Source organism: Suillus subalutaceus (genome assembly GCF_016647625.1).
Source record: "Suillus subalutaceus strain FC151 chromosome Unknown DFJ58scaffold_1, whole genome shotgun sequence".
NCBI classification, from domain to species: Eukaryota; Fungi; Basidiomycota; class Agaricomycetes; order Boletales; family Suillaceae; genus Suillus; species Suillus subalutaceus.
The window spans coordinates 624,792-641,459 of record NW_024540250.1 but is presented as its reverse complement, the minus strand read 5'-3'; the positions used below and the strand labels follow the sequence as shown (position 1 = coordinate 641,459).

The window sequence follows — 16,668 nt, the reverse complement described above, 5'->3', positions numbered from 1 at the left end:
ATTACAATTAGCTCTTTCAAATCGATCCTTGGATCTTTGTACTACCTCCAACATCTGATTATCGGGCCCGGTTATCCAGATTACAGTAAGCCTACACACAACCCTGGGCGGCGCGATATTTGCCATATCGCGCAGGCTAGATACGAACCAAATGAAAAGTTTCCTTGTGCTCCAGCTTTCAAACAAAAGGCAAGTTTAATGACCATTCTAAGCGCGAGATATTCACATGGATACTTACATGACAGTAGAAGTGCTGTAGCATGAAAAAATGCACCGACTGCGGGGGTGCCTCGGGGTCCAACCCTCATACATATCAGTACTCCTCTTCGTACCTATCCATACTGGTGCAGTGCTTCGAAAAAGCATTCCCGGGCGAGAGGGGCCGCCAAGCGCTTACCTCCTCGGCAGCATCTGATTGAACGTGTCTTGGCGTCGCCGGCGCCAATAATCCACTTTCGAGCTCACACTCCTCGTCATCAACGACCTCCTCCCCGCTTAGAATACGCGCCAGAGCTGCCATATCGACGCGCCCTGAACCCCGACTCGCCTCCATTCTGGCAGTTTGTTGTCCGCGATCTGCGTGGTGCGCGACTGTGTCATCTTCTTCTTGCCACTGCAGTCTGAATAGTGGCTTCAAGGCCTCTTGTTCCTCGCTATTTCGAAGAAGCTCTTCTAGTTCACCCTCTACAAATAGCTCGTCGTCTTGAATGTGCTCCGCAGACCCGCCACCCTCGGTTGAGAGCCAGTAGCTGGAGACGAGAAGGGGAATGCTTCGAATCGTACAGCGAAGTATTAAGGAGATGCGTCGCAAATGGAACAGTTGGCAATGTTAAGATAGGTGAGGAAGTATCAGAACGCGTTGTCGAAGCGCTCGGGTCCTCGGGTACCATAGGATTTGACAGAGTGTAAGATTTCGCGGACAAAGGATCGAGTAGAAAATGATATGCATCCTCGACGCTATGATCCTTTGTCTTTCGTTTCTTGCGGGGCTGGTGATGACAAAGCTCAGGAGGCTCGCTGATTAGAGATGTCTCCGAGAAAAACGCCTCCTCATCCCTCTTGCCGTCTTCATCTGCCGGATCCGCCTCAATTACGATACTAGCCTTTCCGAGAGCGGACATTTTCTTCGTCCATATCTCCTCTTGAAATTGAATGACGTCTATGATTCCCTTCGCAACAATCGAACGCTTCGGAACTTTCGACCGAGCAGAAGCACCACGACCCTTTCCCTTGTATACGAACTGATCGAGCCAAGGGACTTCCCGAATCCATTCCTCGATTAAATCATAGGATGCTTTGTAACGCGATGTAACTACACCACGCGCAAAGCCAAAGCGCGACGCGAGCGCGTTGGCGAGCTCACTTAGGTGTGGCAGGGGGCTGCGCGTTTCCGCTTCAAGTGCGAGAATGAGCATTGCACAGGCGATAGGAGGGGTGGGAGACTGTAGTACGGGTATAGCGCAAGCCTCTCGGCTGATAATACCCGATAGGGACGTAGCAGTACGCAATACCGCATGAGACGACAATGGTGTGAGGATGGCGACGAGATCTGGAGGTAGATGAGAAGTGGAAGACTCAGGATGTAATAAGGACTGAAGATGAGACAGGAGGATGGGAAGATGGACAACTGGGTCTGATGAACTTAGGTCAAAATCCAGAAGAGATACCACGGCTACGAATGCACGCGACAGAGACAGTGGTGAGTCATCAAGGAAAAAGGCAATGTCGCGGAGGGAATCCGACTTGTGTGCCTCACGTAGGGCAATAGCCATGGATGCACCGGCAGCTAGCTTTGCCTTGCGTCCCCACCTGTATTTTCCTTTTGCCATAGCTTGTGTAAAGATTGCTTCCGCACGTGGGGATAGACCGGGATTTTTCAATTTGGTCAGGACAGAAGTGATGAAAATGCTCATGGCGATCTGACACGGCGTGCGGGAGTGAGTAAATAGTTTCCAAGAAAAGAAATAAAGAGATAAACCCACAGCGTTCCCTCTGTCACGCGCTTCTTTGTGCTGCCCAGCAAGATTCCATCCCTGTTTGTGAATATTTTTGAGAGGAGCCGCAGAGGAGGAAAGCCATGAAGTAGGTTGAAACTGGCGCACGGAAGAGTCGTGAGATTCTGTATGGGAAGCAAGGACATACTGAGCAGAATTAGACAAGGTACCACATTTTGTGCAGATGGATGAGCAGACGTCGTCGTCCCAGACAAAAGTACCCCCGCAGTCGGGGCAGGTCATGCATGTATGTATACTTTGACTAAGGACAACCGTGTGAGGCCACAAGCTTGGTAAGACCCCGAAAACTCTGTACTTATTGTAAGTATTTCAGGGGCATCACATGATGGTTCTTTAGTTCTTTGATTAGATCAACACCGTTTTGTCAACTTGAACTCCACTATGTGATACGTTTTGTAGGTATCCATATGTTCGTAAGGTTCAACCGATTTAACTCCTATTTCCCCCTCAAACACATCTAGTTTAGGTCGCGTTGTTCTTGCTTGTCACTCAGATGTGATCAGGGTCTCTGCCTATACAGTGTGAGTTTCTTATGCTTCTGGTGCACAAACTCCTCAACCAAGATTAGTCCCTTCCCCACTACCAGCGCCAATCTGATTCCCGTTTCACTTAAATAGCGCGCTGCCCTTTTTGTTAACTTCAACTTAGGTTACCATGTCCCCTCCTGCTACTGACTTTGAATCCAAAGGCTCCAGTCATGTTAAGCGCAGACTTTCCAGCGTCAGCGCTGCGGGAAAACCTGCTGCCCATGCCTACTCCTCCCTCACTGTAAGTTTGATTAATTATTCCCTCTCAGTACATCGTGTTGATGCTGATTGCGTATTATAAGCCTATGTGGGCAGGTATTGCTGGTGCTGTTGTGAATGGTGGACAAGGTTTTGAGATCGCAATTTCCATACATGACTCCGTCTACAACACCGATTTCGCATCGGTTATCGTGCCTTACCCCAGCGATTCCACCAAGTCCGCATCTGTGATTGCGGACCACGTTCTTCAGACCATCAAAAAGTTCTCTCAGGAGCACTTGTGCAAGTTCCTTGGTGCCGGTGTTACCCTCGGTCTTTTGAAAGAGGCGAGTATCCCTATTTCGTTTGCGAACGATTTTTACATATTCGTCCAGTGTCCCAATCTCTGCACTCATCTCTGGCTTGAGACTGATATTGTCCCAATCGTCTTCAATATCAAGCCATTCCACACTGATTCACTGACGCGCCCAAACGTCAAGCATCGTATTTCCTCAACCACCGGTTCATATGTTCACTCCGGTGCTGAGACCCCCACAGTCTATGTTGATCCATCCCCACTTTTGGATCAGAATAACAACCTCCAGTCAGGTGTCGCCACGAAACTTCCGATCCCCCGTACTCTTGATGAGCAAGCTGATTCTGCTGCCCGAAAATGTATCATGTATTTCGGCCCCAACAATAACCCTCGCCTCACCATCGGTCCCCGTAATCAAGTCACCGTCGATGCGGCCGGCAAGATCCATCTGATAGATGATCTTGACGTCTACAGGAAAACTGTTGGACCAGGTACTTGGAATGCCGTCAACAAACTCGCAGACGAATTGCGAGAGAAAAAGGTCAAGATCGGTTTCTTCTCTTCTACACCTCAGGGAGGTGAGTAGCTTATCGTTAATCAACATATATCGGATCATAATCGCGTGGTTTTTCCTGGCGCTTGTAGGTGGAGTAGCTTTGGTGCGTACTTTTCACGGGTCCCGGTATAGTTTTACTCACGCGCCCACAACAGATGCGACATGCTCTCATCAGGTTCCTTACTGCCCTGGATGTTGACGTTGCATGGTACGTAACAATCTCCGCACCCCCATGATTCTATTTCTGTCGTACCTGGATCTTGATGTTCGGTTGACGACTGCTAGGTACGTGCCGAACCCATCGCCAAGCGTATTCCGTACCACGAAAAACAACCACAACATCCTGCAAGGTGTTGCTGCTCCAGACCTTCGCCTCACCCAGGCGGCGAAAGATCAATTCGATGCATGGATCCTGAAAAACGGACTTAGATGGATTGCAGAGGGTGGTCCCCTGGCCCCTGGCGGCGTTGACATTGCTTTCATCGGTGAGTCCTTAGTCCTCATTCTCAGGTATCGAACGCTCATTGCTGTACCATTCAGACGACCCTCAGATGCCCGGTCTTATTCCGCTCATTAAAAAAGTCAGACCGGAACTTCCCATTGTCTATCGTTCGCACATCGAGATCCGTAGCGATCTTGTGCATGTGAAGGGATCTCCTCAGGAAGAAGTCTGGAAATACCTCTGGAACAACATTCAACTGGCAGATCTTTTCATCAGTCATCCAGTCAGCAAGTTCGTCCCTAGCGATGTCCCTATCGAGAAGCTTGCATTGCTGGGTGCCGCTACTGACTGGTGAGCCAAGTTCAAGTTTATTGTTTGTTGTTTCATTCGTTGATGTGTTTGTTTGAAAGGCTCGACGGGTTGAACAAGGACCTCCACCCATGGGATAGCCAGTTCTACATGGGTGAATTCCGGAACCTCTGTGTGAAGGAGAAGATGACCGAGCTCAAATGGCCTCAGCGGGACTATGTCGTCCAAATTGCCCGCTTCGACCCATCGAAGGGTATTCCAAATGTCATCGACTCTTATGCTCGCCTCCGCGTCATGCTCAAGGAATCCGGAAGGGTTACCGAAGCGGAGGTGCCCCAGCTATTGATTTGTGGCCACGGTGCTGTCGATGACCCCGATGCCAGCATCATCTACGACCAAGTCATGAACCTCGTCAGCTCGCCTGACTACAAGGTATACCAGTCAGACATCGTTGTGATGAGGTTGCCCCCGAGTGACCAACGTGCGTGATCATCATGTGTTCGAAGCTGCCTAGGGACTAATTTTCATCATGCACAGTTCTCGACGCTCTGATGGCTAACGCCAAGATTGCCCTTCAGCTTTCCCTTCGTGAGGGCTTCGAGGTCAAAGTTTCCGAAGCCCTGCATGCCGGTATACCTGTCGTGGCTTCCCGCACTGGTGGTATTCCTCTCCAAATTGTGCATGGCAAGTCGGGCTACCTCACAGAGGTTGGCGATAACAATGACGTTGCCAAATACCTCTTCAACTTGTATACCGACGAGAAGTTGTACTCGGAGATGAGTGAGTACGCTCGCACACACGTCTCTGACGAAGTTGGCACTGTTGGAAACGCCGCTGCTTGGTTGTACCTCGCCGTAATGTACAATCGCGGTGTGAAGATCCAGCCTCATGGCGCTTGGCTCAACGACATGTTGAGAGAGGAGACTGGGGAGCCTTACGTTGAGGGCGAGCCTAGACTGCCTCGTGGCGGGCTGAACATGCAAGGTTGAGGACATTGGAATCAAATGGACCACTTACTTGCTTTAACGAAATTGTGAAGACTCGTCTTGTAGTTGTTTCTAGATCCTAGCTGTTGTAGCTAGTAGATGCTATGTATATCTCATAAACTTTACCCTGTACTGTACATGTAGGCCCTGCCGCAATTTGTGAACTCTTATTTGTTGAACAAAGTACAAGAATACGGTACCATCACATAGTAACGTGTCGATGCAACCACAACGCTCGGAATTTATAGCAGTTGAACTCCGAGTTGTGGCGACTCATGCTTTGTTTTTCTTAACAAATGCTGATTCTATAAAAGCGGATCTCGTCGTCATCTTATTCACGAACATTTTGTTGCCCGCAGCCCCTTGATTAATAGCTCGAAGATGATGGAAGTCGACACTCACTCGCCATCCACAAGGATGACACGCTCCTTCAACTATTCACTGAAGAGGCCCCGCTCTCCTGGGTCCCCAAGCCAAGAACGCCAGCCGGTGGGTAACCTTAACTCTCACGAGATAGAACAACTCACAAGTGGTTTGCTGTATAAACAGAAACGTTCGTCACTCGCTTTACAGGATACATATCTGAGTCGACGAGCATCTTCCAGTGTCTTTTCTGCCAACCAAAGCTCAAGCAATCATCATCAACCAAGCCCAGATGATTGGGTGAGGCAAGCTAGCGACCTCTCTATTGGACGCCCGAGTAGTGTCGATCCTGTTCCTTCGCCAAGTGTGACTGGTGATGTACAGGATGAGAACATGGTAAGTGACGTTTGAACTTCGTATTGCTCGTGAATGTGTTTCTTCAATTATCCGATTGCTAAGTACATCCCAGGCACTCGACCCAGATGAACCTCTAAAGTCTTGCTCCTCGGTGTTTGTCTTTTCGCCACCACGGCCACTACAGCCATCACGGGCACACCCTGAAACCACGCAATCAAACACATCACAAGCGTACATTAGTCCTCCTCAGCACCTATCTCAAATCATCGTAGGACCGGCAGATGGGCAGCCATTAACGCCAAGCACAACCATGGCACACCAGCGACAGCCTTCTTCGGTATATGTGCAGCCTGCTATATCGTCGGACGGATCATCAAACCAACAGGAATTACAGTCGGGGCCGACTCAAAACTATGACTTTTTTCAGACTACATCATCTGAAATGCCAATTCCACCGCCGCCTCCGATCAGCCAATCTCTAGGACCCAAGTTAACCTCGGGGAGAAAGCAGCGCTTTACGATGGGGCCACGTGCAGACTGCTTGAAGTGCAGAACGGGCGAAAAGGGGCACTGGATGCATTTCGACTAGACATTGGCGTAGTAACCTTACTTAATTTTAGAACTATAATACTTTACAGGTGACAACTAACTTGCGCAGCCCCACACTACCATTCATGCATTTAAAAATCACAGTGTTTTGCCTTGTTTGCCGAAACCGTTGGATTTAAACATGTCACAACAACCTAATCTGTCAATTCAGTTTTTGGTTTTGGAAATTTTGGAATGGAATCCCTATACGACGATGGCCACTACTCTTTCCCTATTCTGGAATTTATCATCAGCATCGAAAAAAGAACGTATCAGTGCAACAGTCAAGCTTGTTAATTCCCTTGAGAAGTTTCAGGGACAACACACTCCCAAGCCCGAGGTTTCGCCAGGCTCCGAGGATGATGAGGAAAACGTTGGTCCAACGGATGGCCTGGATGTCCTGAATGCGCATGATGTCGTGTACTCCATACGGCGGCTCATACGAGGACTTGCGAGTCCTCGGGAAAGTAGTCGGCTCGGCTTCAGCGTCGCGCTCACCGAGGTATGAATCTCCACCTTCGAGAACTATATTGCGACTTCACATCTATTAGTTGCTTTCTCGGCTGGACACTGTCACATCTACTCAAATCATCTCAATGATTGTTGATGGATCGAAGATTCAAGGGTCCATGACTGGTCAAGAAGAACGTGATGTTTTGTTTGCTCGCCTCTTTGGACTTGCCACTGTCATTCATTCTGGGCTCCTTGTACGGCAGACCCCGCTGTCGACATCTCCGTCGTCTGCCACAAATTCGTCGAGTCTTGAGAGTTACAAGGAGCTTGTCAATCATCTTCTTGTTCTCGCTGAGAAGAAGTCCTGGCTACGAGAATGTGCTTGGTGGACCATCGGGCAGGCTATTGATGCTGTTATAAAATCTTCCGTTTCTTGGAAAGAGGAAGCCCTGGCTTCTACGCTTGAAGTTGTGTACGAGCGTGAAAAGGACATTTGGACACCAGAAACGGTCGCCATAACGTTAAAATTACAGCCTGCGATGCCCAAGCATGACTGGAAAAGCACTCTAACACCGACATTCAAAGATTCAGCCATTTTGGCTCCCGCTAACTTTTCGTCCCTTGGGCGTATATTGAAGGTTTGAAGTTACATATCTAACGTAAGAAGGATTTATTAACATTTCCTCTCTGCTTAGGAAACTCCAGGCGAGGATGAGTGGCAACAGAGTAATACGGGGACATGGAAAGCTCAATTGCATTACGTATGGAATATCATTTTCGACAGCTTTCTCCCTGAGAGCGAGCCAGGACGTCGCCGGAATGCATCATTTCAAGAGTTCTTCCGAGTAGTAGTCGACGGTATGTTTTTCATCACAGTTTTTTGAATTTCATTCAATCGATGCCCTATGCAGAGACATTGTTCGGGGCGTCATCTTCCCCTGAACGGAAATTCTGGGGTTTCCATGTCTTCAAAAAAGCTTTACGCCGTGTGGACGGTACCGATCTCCCTATGCTTTTCACCAAAAATTTCATGCGGTCTTGGATCAATCATCTTTCTCACAAAGACCGTCACCTTCACAAAATTTCCCTGGATGTGGTGCGCCAGCTCTCGTCTTTTTATTCATTCGCACATTGCTGATTCTACAATAGGTCAAAGACATCCAAAACGTTGTCCAGCAGAATCCTGAGCTTGGTTACACGTTGATCCTGCAGCTAACTGGGATTCATGGGAGCCAACAGTTTGATAAACTGACCAGAACGAAGACCGTAGAATCAATACTGTCGAGGATGGATAGCGATGGTATTATGAAGTACATCCAAAGTTTACTCGAACAGATGGATGAGTTTAACAAGTATGTGCAATTTCGTGGTCTCCTCAGGCTTCTCATAACAAGAGTACAGTGATGCTGTTGTAGAAGAAGCTAAGAAAATTTGGATCGCAGACCAGTTCACGGCCCTCGTTCGCAACGGTGCAATCCCAAAACGTGAAGACTGGATTCAGCTCATTCTCAATTGGTTTACTGTGCAGGGGTTATACTTGGTCAAGAGAAAGTCTACCAAGGGGCTCCTTGCTGCGGTATGTATTGATTTTCCGACCTATGGGACAATCAGGGTTGACACCATCGCAGCTCCGTGTCACCCCCTCTAGTCTTGTTTCTGAGAATTTCCGGCGGATTTGTCGCGGTAAACTCCTTGGTTGCCTCGCTGATTTAACACCATCCACTGTATCGCAGAAAGGTCTGAGATAAGATTAGCAATTACTTGATGACTCTGACTCAATGTGATCAGGTGACAAGGCCCCAAAGGAGGGGACAGTTGACGACGAATCCTGGATATCGAAAGTTTTCACTGTAGTCAATCATCTGGACAAGGACAGCAAGCACGTCGCGTCTCTATCGGAGCCAAGTCAGGAGGAGCAACTGCTACGTCAACAAGCTCATAAGACAATAGATCATCTTAGGCAGGTTCGTTGCTCCAAACTTGTGTTTTATTGTATTTATTGCTTCAAATCAGGTTGATGGTGAGATGAGAGAGGTAGCTAGAGGAGTAGAGCTTCTCCTGTCAGCCTCTCTACTTCATCGTTGCTGCGCCAACTTAGACGATGATGAGCCTGATGCGGGGATACTTGAGGCGAGTGTTTCTTCTACATTGTGCAGAATTAGTCTGATAGTTGTCGTGATTCAGACTTGTATTGCTGCTGCTGCAACTATGTTTTCTACCGACAACAAGTCCAAAAATCGCAGAAAATCGCACACCATTTCACAACCAGACTCCGACTCTCCCAAACCGATAGACATGCTGGTTGATGTGCTCATTGGTTTCCTTGAAAAGTCCACGTCTTACCTCCGTGCAGTGGCCAACAAGACCTTCTTATGTGTCGCTAGCGCAGCCACAGAAACTACAATAGATCTTATCGTTGCCGTCAGTAATCATTGCTTGCTTATCGGTTGTACATCATTTGACTTTGTTTATGTACAGCAATTGGAGCGCCGCAACCCAGCCGATCTGGTCGCTGATGAAGAAGACGAGACAGAGAGCACAACAAGTGAAGACGAGGAGGAGGATGCTGAACGTTCTGACGAAGACAACAACTCCGATTTCGATGATGGCAACGAAGCTGCTCTCGAACTGCGGATGAAAATTGAGGACGCACTCAAAGCAAATGGCGCCGAGGCTGCCATTGGGGATACTGATGAAGAGTCTGAGGAAGAACTGGTAGATGACGAGCAGATGATGGCCATTGATGAACACCTCGCAGAAGTCTTCCGCTCTAGATCTGGTGACAGCAAACAAAGTAAAAGTATGACAAATCATTATCATCAACGATCCCTCAAGCTTAGACTCCCACAGATGTCAATGCACAGCGAGAAGCTACTCACTTCAAGAATAGAGTCTTGGACTTGGTCGATATTTTTACGAGGAAGATGCCCCAGAGTCCTCATAACCTGCGTCTAGTGTTGCCGTTGATCGAACTGGCTACTAAGAGCGGCAATGACGAGCGCCAGCTATCTGACAAAGCTCGTGGCATCCTCAACAACAGGCTCGCAAAGCTCAAAGACCTACTCCAGGAAGTGGATCAAGAATACGCAGAGACTATACTGGCTGAGCTGCATATCAGAGCTCGTAAGGCGCATTCATCGGATGCGCTCGCGACTCTCAGTCACTGCAGTCTTTTCATTTGCAGGGTATTAACCAACCTAGGCTGCGAGAAATCTGTTCTTCGGTTGTACAGGGAGTCGATAGCAGACTTCATGACCCGCAAGGCTTCTTCGTTGAACATTACATTTTTCAAAGATTTCATCACTCGTAATCCGGCATTAGGGTGGCGCCTCCGTGATGACGTACTGGATACGTCCCCAAAAGCCATCAATGCCTATAGGAAATGTCAGGCTTTCCAGCTGCTCAACACAATTCTTACTCTATCGACCTCGGCGGTGAGAGCCTTCCTTCATTGTTACATTCAAAACAGACTGATGAGCCTACTATAATTATTAGGGTGACTCACAGGATGTCTTATCTTTCATTCTGAAACTCCACACGAGTGTTCTCCACTTTATCGAATCAGCATGTGACGACCAAGTCTCTCTCTCGGCCGCACAAATCAAAGACCTTTTCAAACTAGTCATGCTTGGCGTTCGTCAAGCAAGCAAGGTCGATAGCAGCATTCAAAACGTGTGGGACCCAGGAGCTTGGCGCACCCTGCATGGACGGCTTGTCGCTTCGAAGCGGTTCGGTTCGTCGACAGCTATTCTCAAGCTGTGCTCTCAAGTGGAATCGGCTTTACAAGCCCAACACGGCACACAACACAATTTGATAGCATCAAAAAGGAAGGCTGAGGAAGTAGATGCTGAAGGTGTCCCATCCGACGCTAAGCGGAAGAAAAAGAAGAGTCTCCCCACTAGTCAATCGTAAACTGCCGTACTGTAGTTCGGAGTTCTTCCAGTCTCATTGCATCTTGCGTTGAAAGAGCACGAGCAATGGCACCCATAAGTTTGCGTGTCCTGTAAAAGTGTCAAGCTAAAAGGGGGTGGATGACAAGCATGCTGCACCGACCTGGAGCGTCGTGTGCGCTGTTCAGTGACATTCCTGCAAAGCTCAGAGCGCTCTGATGCAATACGAAGAATATCATCCGGAAGACCTGCAAGGCGACCACACTCAACTCCAAACGACTCCAAAGCAATGCCAGGTGTGAGTTGATACAGGAATGTCACATCCCGAGTTCCATTTACTCGCATTTCCGTTGTATAGCTCATGTGCAAATTTTGCACTTCCTCGGGGAATTTTCTTTCCAACTCTGTGGCTACTAGCGGATAATGTGTGATGAACAATGTCTTGCACTTCACGCGTTCCACTAGATGATGAAGGACAGCGTCCGCAATGGCCATCTGCATGAATGCTGTCATACGAAAATCTAGTGGAATCAAAATTGTTAACCCACCCCATCAGCAGTGGATGTACCCCTTCCTAACTCGTCAAGAATTACTAGACTTTTGTGAGTTGCCTTTTGTAGTATGTCGCTCGTCTGTGCCATCTCTACCATGAAAGTTGACCGTCCGCGAGCGAGTTCATCGGACGCTTCATGAGCGTCGAAATCAGTGACAGTAAAAACTAAAAACAACAATCGACGCACCTCCCATCCTGCTGAAAACGCCATCCAAAAGGCCAAGCCTAACAGCTTTAGCAGGTACATAGGATCCAATTTGGGCCATAATTGCAATGAGAGCAACCATGCGCACAACAGAACTTTTTCCACCCATGTTGGGTCCCGTAATTACACTGCTCCTAGGATAATCACCTCCAATGCATAACGTGTTCGGAACGAAGGGATCCGTTCGCAATGCCTCAATCATTGGATGTCGTCCTTCTACTATTTCCAGGGAATCCTCTTCGGTGAACTCTGGTCGAACGTACCCTTCTTGGTGGGCCACATGTGCCAGACTCAGTAGGCAATCCGCTGTACCTAACTTATTGACTACATCTCGCATTACTGAGTAGTGGTCTGAAGCAATGGAACTGAGGAACGATGCAAAAGCTTTGTTAGCTTCCGCATTGAGAGCTTCTTTATACCGAGATAACTCGTCAATGAGCCTCTTGGCCTCAGGGGTATGATAACGCCTCAGGGACTTGGTTCTGTTGGTCATAAGTGTGGAACGTCTCGCACACCAAGACACTTACGCAGACATCACCACCCAATTGGTGGGCACCGTTCGATCTTCAGATTTCTTGATTTCAACCAAGTACTGTATTGAATACTCAAGACGATGTCCATTGCAGTTATGTTTGACGCACCTCAATGCCCGCGATAGTCGTCCATGCGAGGGATGGTTTTCGGAGGAGTTTACGGACTAAACATGCAAGTTAGGCAACGTTCTTACTTGTGGATGAAACCTGTTACTGGATTTCAGCTCCTCATCAAGTTCTGACTTGACAGTTTCGATTAGCTTCAAATCTAGGGATCAGCAGCATGAGAGAAAGGGTAAGGGACATACAGACCAACTTGTACTCGTTCAAGGCAGGAAATTGCTCTGGATCTGTCCACAACTCACCTTTCCTGCCACTGCTGGCTTTCCTGATGTCAATTGCACCCAATAAAGCTTTTATCGGTGCTTTCAATTTCGGGAGGGCAGAAAAAATATCATTCAAGAGCTTTGAATGAAACTCCTCTAAATGTTCCGGAAATGCACTGGCAACATTTCCGAAAGCCGAAAGAAGGGATGCAAGTTCTTGACATGTGCACTGAAGCACGATTATAATAAATATGCCTGAAACATGAATTTCCTACCTTGCCGTATTGGATGCGGCACAGACCCTTGGCAAGGTCAGGGAGTCTTTTCAAGACACGGCAAAGCTCTACTAGTTGTGGTGACTTGCTGGACTTGATTTCCTCCACAGCATCTATTCTCTGGTTCAGGATCCTGGTCAAATAACGGTAAACGTTGCAATTGTGATGTCCCGGGAAGTACTTACAGTTTGTTTGTCATCGGCTTACCAATCCAATTCTTTAAGAGCCGTGCCCCAAATTTCGTGGATGTGTGATCCAAAATCGACATCAATGTACCATGCGTAGTGAAATCGGTCTGGTTCTGGTATATTTCACTGCGGTTGTACACGTCAGGGACATTGTTATGGGATGACACTGATACATACGAACAGGTTAGTCATGGTATTACCGTTGAGAAGCATATGACTCCTCTCGGTAAACTTTGTGAAGAACTTCACGCCTAAAAGCGAGTCTGCAATGCTGAATGTTGAGAGGTATTTGATGGAGTGGGCTAAAGATATGACAACTAGTTGCGGAAGGCCAGCAACAAGAGCCAGAAGTTTGTCTGCAACAATCTCATGAACATCCACAAGACGTAGCTGTAACATTATATCTGACCTGGGCTAAGCTCTTCGGTGCCAGCAGTAGCTTTGGTCGTGTAAAAGTTGGTGATAAAATCAAAAGCTTCCGAGCCGCTCAGCGTAGAGTTGAAATTTTCCGTCCTTATTCGTTGGTCATGAGAAGCGCTGGAGATTGTAAAATCGTCAGCACAAGTTCTCCATCTGTGAAATAAAACAGCGCTTACTTCGCAAAATGTGCCAAAACCTTTTGAGTCATTTTGGTAAGACCTTCTCCGGGAACTAATAATTCTGCAGGCCTTGTGTGGACAAGTCTCGTCTAAATAGAGTTGCGACAGCGTCTGAATTATAATTATGTTAGACCTACCTCGAGCTCAACGCGCATGACAGTATCTGGATGTTTTGTTTGTCAATAATTCCAGGTGGTTACTCGATTGTCCATACCATGAAATTCGTCCCAGATGACGTCGCCGGTACTTGGCGTAATCGCAATCATACCAATGCTGATTTCGCCTTCAGCAGAGTCGGGTTTATGACTCTCGACAAGACACAAGAGGGGCGGTGCGGAGTATTTATCAAGGTCGTCGACAGAACTGACCTCATCAACAAAACTACACCAAAGTAAGTTGGTCGATTCCGTAATAAGGTCTATTCTTACGTTGCCGCTGTGTATAATTGAGTAAGTTTGCGCTCGAAAAGTGTGTTCTTGTTCTCGCTCGCTTTCTTGAGGGCGGCTGTCTCCGTTTGCTCGATAATTCCAACTTTGTGACCTTTGGAGAGGAGCCTGACTCAGAATCACATGAGTTTCAGGCAATAATTAAGGTTGAAACTTACTTCTTCATATGTACTTCTTTCCTATGAACGGGAATAGAGGCAGTGAGAAGGTTCCGCTTCATATAAGCAACGATTCCGAGCTCTCCGCTGGCGATCTGTGATGCCTGTGTTTAGCAACGCGCGAGGATTCCATGTCTACTAAATTCACTTACTTTCGCACTTTCCTCGTGGAAATAAAACTTGTAACCCTTCTCAATCATTAGGATCGTCCCGGGATGGTCTTTAATGAATGATAAAGCCTGCATTAATGAAATAAATAAGTGAGCAAGAAGGTCGATGTTATTCAGCACGGAATACCTGAGCCTCGTAGGGTGAATAAGTCTCGCCACTAGGCCCGACCTCTGCGGCCGCTTTCGTCTTCCTAACCATAGGCTTCACACGGGATTTCTTGCTGCCTTTGGTGGGTACGAGAGAGAACATTGCTCGGAGTTCAGTGAACGCAGGGTCTGAATCATTTCCATCCTGAGAACTATCATCGTCCATGCTCGAGTTCTCTCTGTCTTCAGTATGTCCCGATTGTGGGCCTGTTCTGAGTAGAATGCGTTCCAAGTCTACTCGTGAGCGCGATTTATGATCTTGTACGTTCGCGGTGCCAGAATGCTTCCCTCTGGAGGAGGCGTCAAAACGCCATTGACTTGTAGGGGACTCGGGATGTTTTGACTTCAGTTTCTTTATAGGAGGCTGCCTTTCAGTGTCACTGTCAGAATCATCTATAGTCAAGTCTATGGGGGAGTGCGAGGAAACGAATGCACGCTTCTTCGTCGCGGAGCCCTGGACGAAAAATGAAGATATCTGGGGTTGGGTTTGTCTACTGGCAGACTGTCTTTCCGGCATTCTGGTCGCGTTAAAGAATGCAGACTCTGAGTAAGGTCGCGTCACGGCGATGGACTAGTGTTATTACGTCACGTGTGTGTGATTTAAGTTTCTCCCGAAGTTCAACGTCAACAGGTTCGCTTCAAGTTATTTTCTCGTTGGACATCCCTTGCTTCGTCCATGTACCGCGGACTATTTTCACGGTCAACGGCTCGTGTAAGGTTCTCGTGTGACTCGAGCGTACACTCTTTCTCTAGGTCATTCGCTACTGCTTCGTTACCTCCCGATGGTACGGTGGTGTCGGAGACAAATCGTGAGCATTACAAGACTAGTTGTTGTGATTATCTATTTATATATTTTTAGGTGCTGAGGCTACTCTGAAGCGTTTTTGGGAGACAGTAGGAATTTCAAAGAGAGACGATGGACTCACTGTGACGCTTGACATGCGAGCGTTGAAAACACCGTCTGGCAATACTCTGCTGTTACCCAGGAATAAGCGTTTAGTTGCAACACTCATTGCAAACGAATGGGAAAACCAGGAAACTTTGTTGAAACCTCATGCTCTTCCCATGGTATGATTGCTCAATGATGATCTAGCTCCTGCCATTGACTAGTGCAGACTTCCATAGCCTCACGGGCCATCGATGCCTTCCATGATAAAAAAACATGCTCAGAAGTGCGAGAATCTCTTCTTAATTACTTGGACACTGATACAATCTGGTGTGTATTTATTTCCACAAGACCGACTAGTCTGATCATAAGCCTATAGTTTTCATCACGATGACCCACCTCCGTTGGTAGAACTCCAACACAAGTACTGGGATCCATTGATTGAATGGGCGAAATCTACGTTTAACATCGACATACAAGTCTTTACCTCAATTTTGCTCCATTCACAATCGGCAGAAACGCGAGCTAAGCTTGATGTCATCTTGACTGAGATGAATCCCTGGGAGTTGGCTGGTGAGTGTCATGAAGCTGTCATTGAAGCCAAAGGGACCATAGTGACCATTCTAGCCATGGAACGTGCGACATATGTGACGAAGTCTTTTTTGATCGCGCTTGCCCTTGTAAAGAGGCATCTCACTGTTGAAGAAGCAGCTGTGGCTGCACAAGTCGAAGTCTCGAGTCAAATTCAAAGATGGGGAGAGGTTGAGGACTGTGAGTTTGGCATTACTATCCTAAGGAGGCGTTCGTTCTGCAAATGCCTCCCCCATTATGCACTCAAGGCGGTACTAATTATAGATCATTTTACAGCCCACGACGTCGATTTCCACGATATCCGCAGACAGTTAGGAAGTGCTGCTTGTCTGCTTACCAATAGTCTTTAGATAATGGGAATAAATATCCACCTCCTAATTGATCATAATTTCTCCAGATCGTGGATCATCCGTACTGTTCGTGCGCAAAACTATCCTGTCCAATTTAGTGGCCACCGCCTTAGTCACTTTGGCTGGCTCCGTGACGTGTCCAGACGCATGTCTTGAGTTCTCCTGCATGCACTTTCTCAAAATATCGATCTCATCCCCGCGAGAACGTCTGAATTTTTTATTGGCATGCCGATCTGTGCCG

The 16,668-nt window shown here is 47.6% G+C and overlaps 6 protein-coding genes across 6 annotated transcripts; 4 read left to right on the top strand and 2 right to left on the bottom strand.

Annotated features, from left to right (window-relative positions):
* Window positions 1-313: 313 nt before the first annotated feature.
* DFJ58DRAFT_712496 (uncharacterized protein) lies at window positions 314-2,237 on the bottom strand (the record flags this gene model as incomplete). The annotated part of the gene is made up of 4 exons (XM_041383865.1): window positions 314-694; window positions 723-770; window positions 819-1,919; window positions 1,983-2,237. 4 exons carry the CDS (start codon window positions 2,235-2,237, stop codon window positions 314-316), a joined length of 1,785 nt encoding a protein of 594 aa, XP_041251291.1.
* A 130-nt stretch (window positions 2,238-2,367) lies between these two features.
* On the top strand, window positions 2,368-5,555 carry DFJ58DRAFT_752826 (glycosyltransferase family 4 protein). The gene is made up of 10 exons (XM_041387876.1): window positions 2,368-2,410; window positions 2,477-2,783; window positions 2,845-3,087; window positions 3,136-3,634; window positions 3,702-3,715; window positions 3,768-3,820; window positions 3,898-4,097; window positions 4,153-4,405; window positions 4,465-4,844; window positions 4,901-5,555. The coding sequence occupies exons 2-10, from the start codon at window positions 2,670-2,672 to the stop codon at window positions 5,350-5,352; spliced, it is 2,208 nt and encodes a 735-aa protein (XP_041251290.1). The 5' UTR covers window positions 2,368-2,410; window positions 2,477-2,669; the 3' UTR covers window positions 5,353-5,555.
* Window positions 5,556-6,784, top strand: DFJ58DRAFT_752821 (uncharacterized protein). Its single transcript, XM_041387875.1, has 3 exons — window positions 5,556-5,838; window positions 5,899-6,108; window positions 6,182-6,784. Exons 1-3 carry the CDS (start codon window positions 5,731-5,733, stop codon window positions 6,656-6,658), a joined length of 795 nt encoding a protein of 264 aa, XP_041251289.1. The 5' UTR covers window positions 5,556-5,730; the 3' UTR covers window positions 6,659-6,784.
* Window positions 6,785-6,871: 87 nt separating this feature from the next.
* On the top strand, window positions 6,872-10,998 carry DFJ58DRAFT_851309 (DNA polymerase phi-domain-containing protein; the record flags this gene model as incomplete). The annotated part of the gene is made up of 13 exons (XM_041393813.1): window positions 6,872-7,159; window positions 7,209-7,748; window positions 7,806-7,968; window positions 8,022-8,206; window positions 8,260-8,479; window positions 8,505-8,686; window positions 8,739-8,847; window positions 8,899-9,074; window positions 9,124-9,246; window positions 9,295-9,531; window positions 9,589-9,910; window positions 9,961-10,544; window positions 10,606-10,998. Coding segments are annotated over 13 exons (3,522 nt in total), but the record flags the coding sequence as incomplete, so codon positions are not given.
* A 14-nt stretch (window positions 10,999-11,012) lies between these two features.
* DFJ58DRAFT_648372 (muts domain V-domain-containing protein) lies at window positions 11,013-15,117 on the bottom strand (the record flags this gene model as incomplete). The annotated part of the gene is made up of 18 exons (XM_041381471.1): window positions 11,013-11,495; window positions 11,549-11,685; window positions 11,741-12,240; window positions 12,286-12,350; window positions 12,400-12,455; window positions 12,506-12,551; window positions 12,604-12,846; window positions 12,893-13,025; window positions 13,078-13,206; window positions 13,262-13,436; window positions 13,490-13,617; window positions 13,677-13,768; window positions 13,817-13,842; window positions 13,894-14,060; window positions 14,108-14,233; window positions 14,284-14,378; window positions 14,436-14,522; window positions 14,581-15,117. The coding sequence occupies 18 exons, from the start codon at window positions 15,115-15,117 to the stop codon at window positions 11,013-11,015; spliced, it is 3,225 nt and encodes a 1,074-aa protein (XP_041251287.1).
* A 105-nt stretch (window positions 15,118-15,222) lies between these two features.
* On the top strand, window positions 15,223-16,475 carry DFJ58DRAFT_752811 (ATP12-domain-containing protein). The gene is made up of 6 exons (XM_041387874.1): window positions 15,223-15,409; window positions 15,460-15,668; window positions 15,716-15,816; window positions 15,866-16,059; window positions 16,114-16,257; window positions 16,354-16,475. The coding sequence occupies exons 1-6, from the start codon at window positions 15,277-15,279 to the stop codon at window positions 16,425-16,427; spliced, it is 855 nt and encodes a 284-aa protein (XP_041251286.1). The 5' UTR covers window positions 15,223-15,276; the 3' UTR covers window positions 16,428-16,475.
* The last annotated feature ends 193 nt before the right edge of the window (window positions 16,476-16,668 follow it).

What these genes read in the sequence shown, in the direction of transcription:
- DFJ58DRAFT_752826 (XM_041387876.1), top strand. Translation starts at nt 2,670, where the DNA reads ATGTCCCCTCCTGCTACTGACTTTGAATCCAAAGGCTCCAGTCATGTT. An exon ending in CTGGATGTTGACGTTGCATG is followed by an intron (nt 3,821 to 3,897) that starts GTACGTAACAAT and finishes GACGACTGCTAG; the next exon opens with GTACGTGCCGAACCCATCGC. An exon ending in CTGGGTGCCGCTACTGACTG is followed by an intron (nt 4,406 to 4,464) that starts GTGAGCCAAGTT and finishes TTTGTTTGAAAG; the next exon opens with GCTCGACGGGTTGAACAAGG.
- DFJ58DRAFT_752811 (XM_041387874.1), top strand. Translation starts at nt 15,277, where the DNA reads ATGTACCGCGGACTATTTTCACGGTCAACGGCTCGTGTAAGGTTCTCG. An exon ending in GGTGGTGTCGGAGACAAATC is followed by an intron (nt 15,410 to 15,459) that starts GTGAGCATTACA and finishes ATATATTTTTAG; the next exon opens with GTGCTGAGGCTACTCTGAAG. An exon ending in TTGGACACTGATACAATCTG is followed by an intron (nt 15,817 to 15,865) that starts GTGTGTATTTAT and finishes ATAAGCCTATAG; the next exon opens with TTTTCATCACGATGACCCAC.
- DFJ58DRAFT_752821 (XM_041387875.1), top strand. Translation starts at nt 5,731, where the DNA reads ATGATGGAAGTCGACACTCACTCGCCATCCACAAGGATGACACGCTCC. An exon ending in CAAGCCAAGAACGCCAGCCG is followed by an intron (nt 5,839 to 5,898) that starts GTGGGTAACCTT and finishes CTGTATAAACAG; the next exon opens with AAACGTTCGTCACTCGCTTT. An exon ending in ATGTACAGGATGAGAACATG is followed by an intron (nt 6,109 to 6,181) that starts GTAAGTGACGTT and finishes AGTACATCCCAG; the next exon opens with GCACTCGACCCAGATGAACC.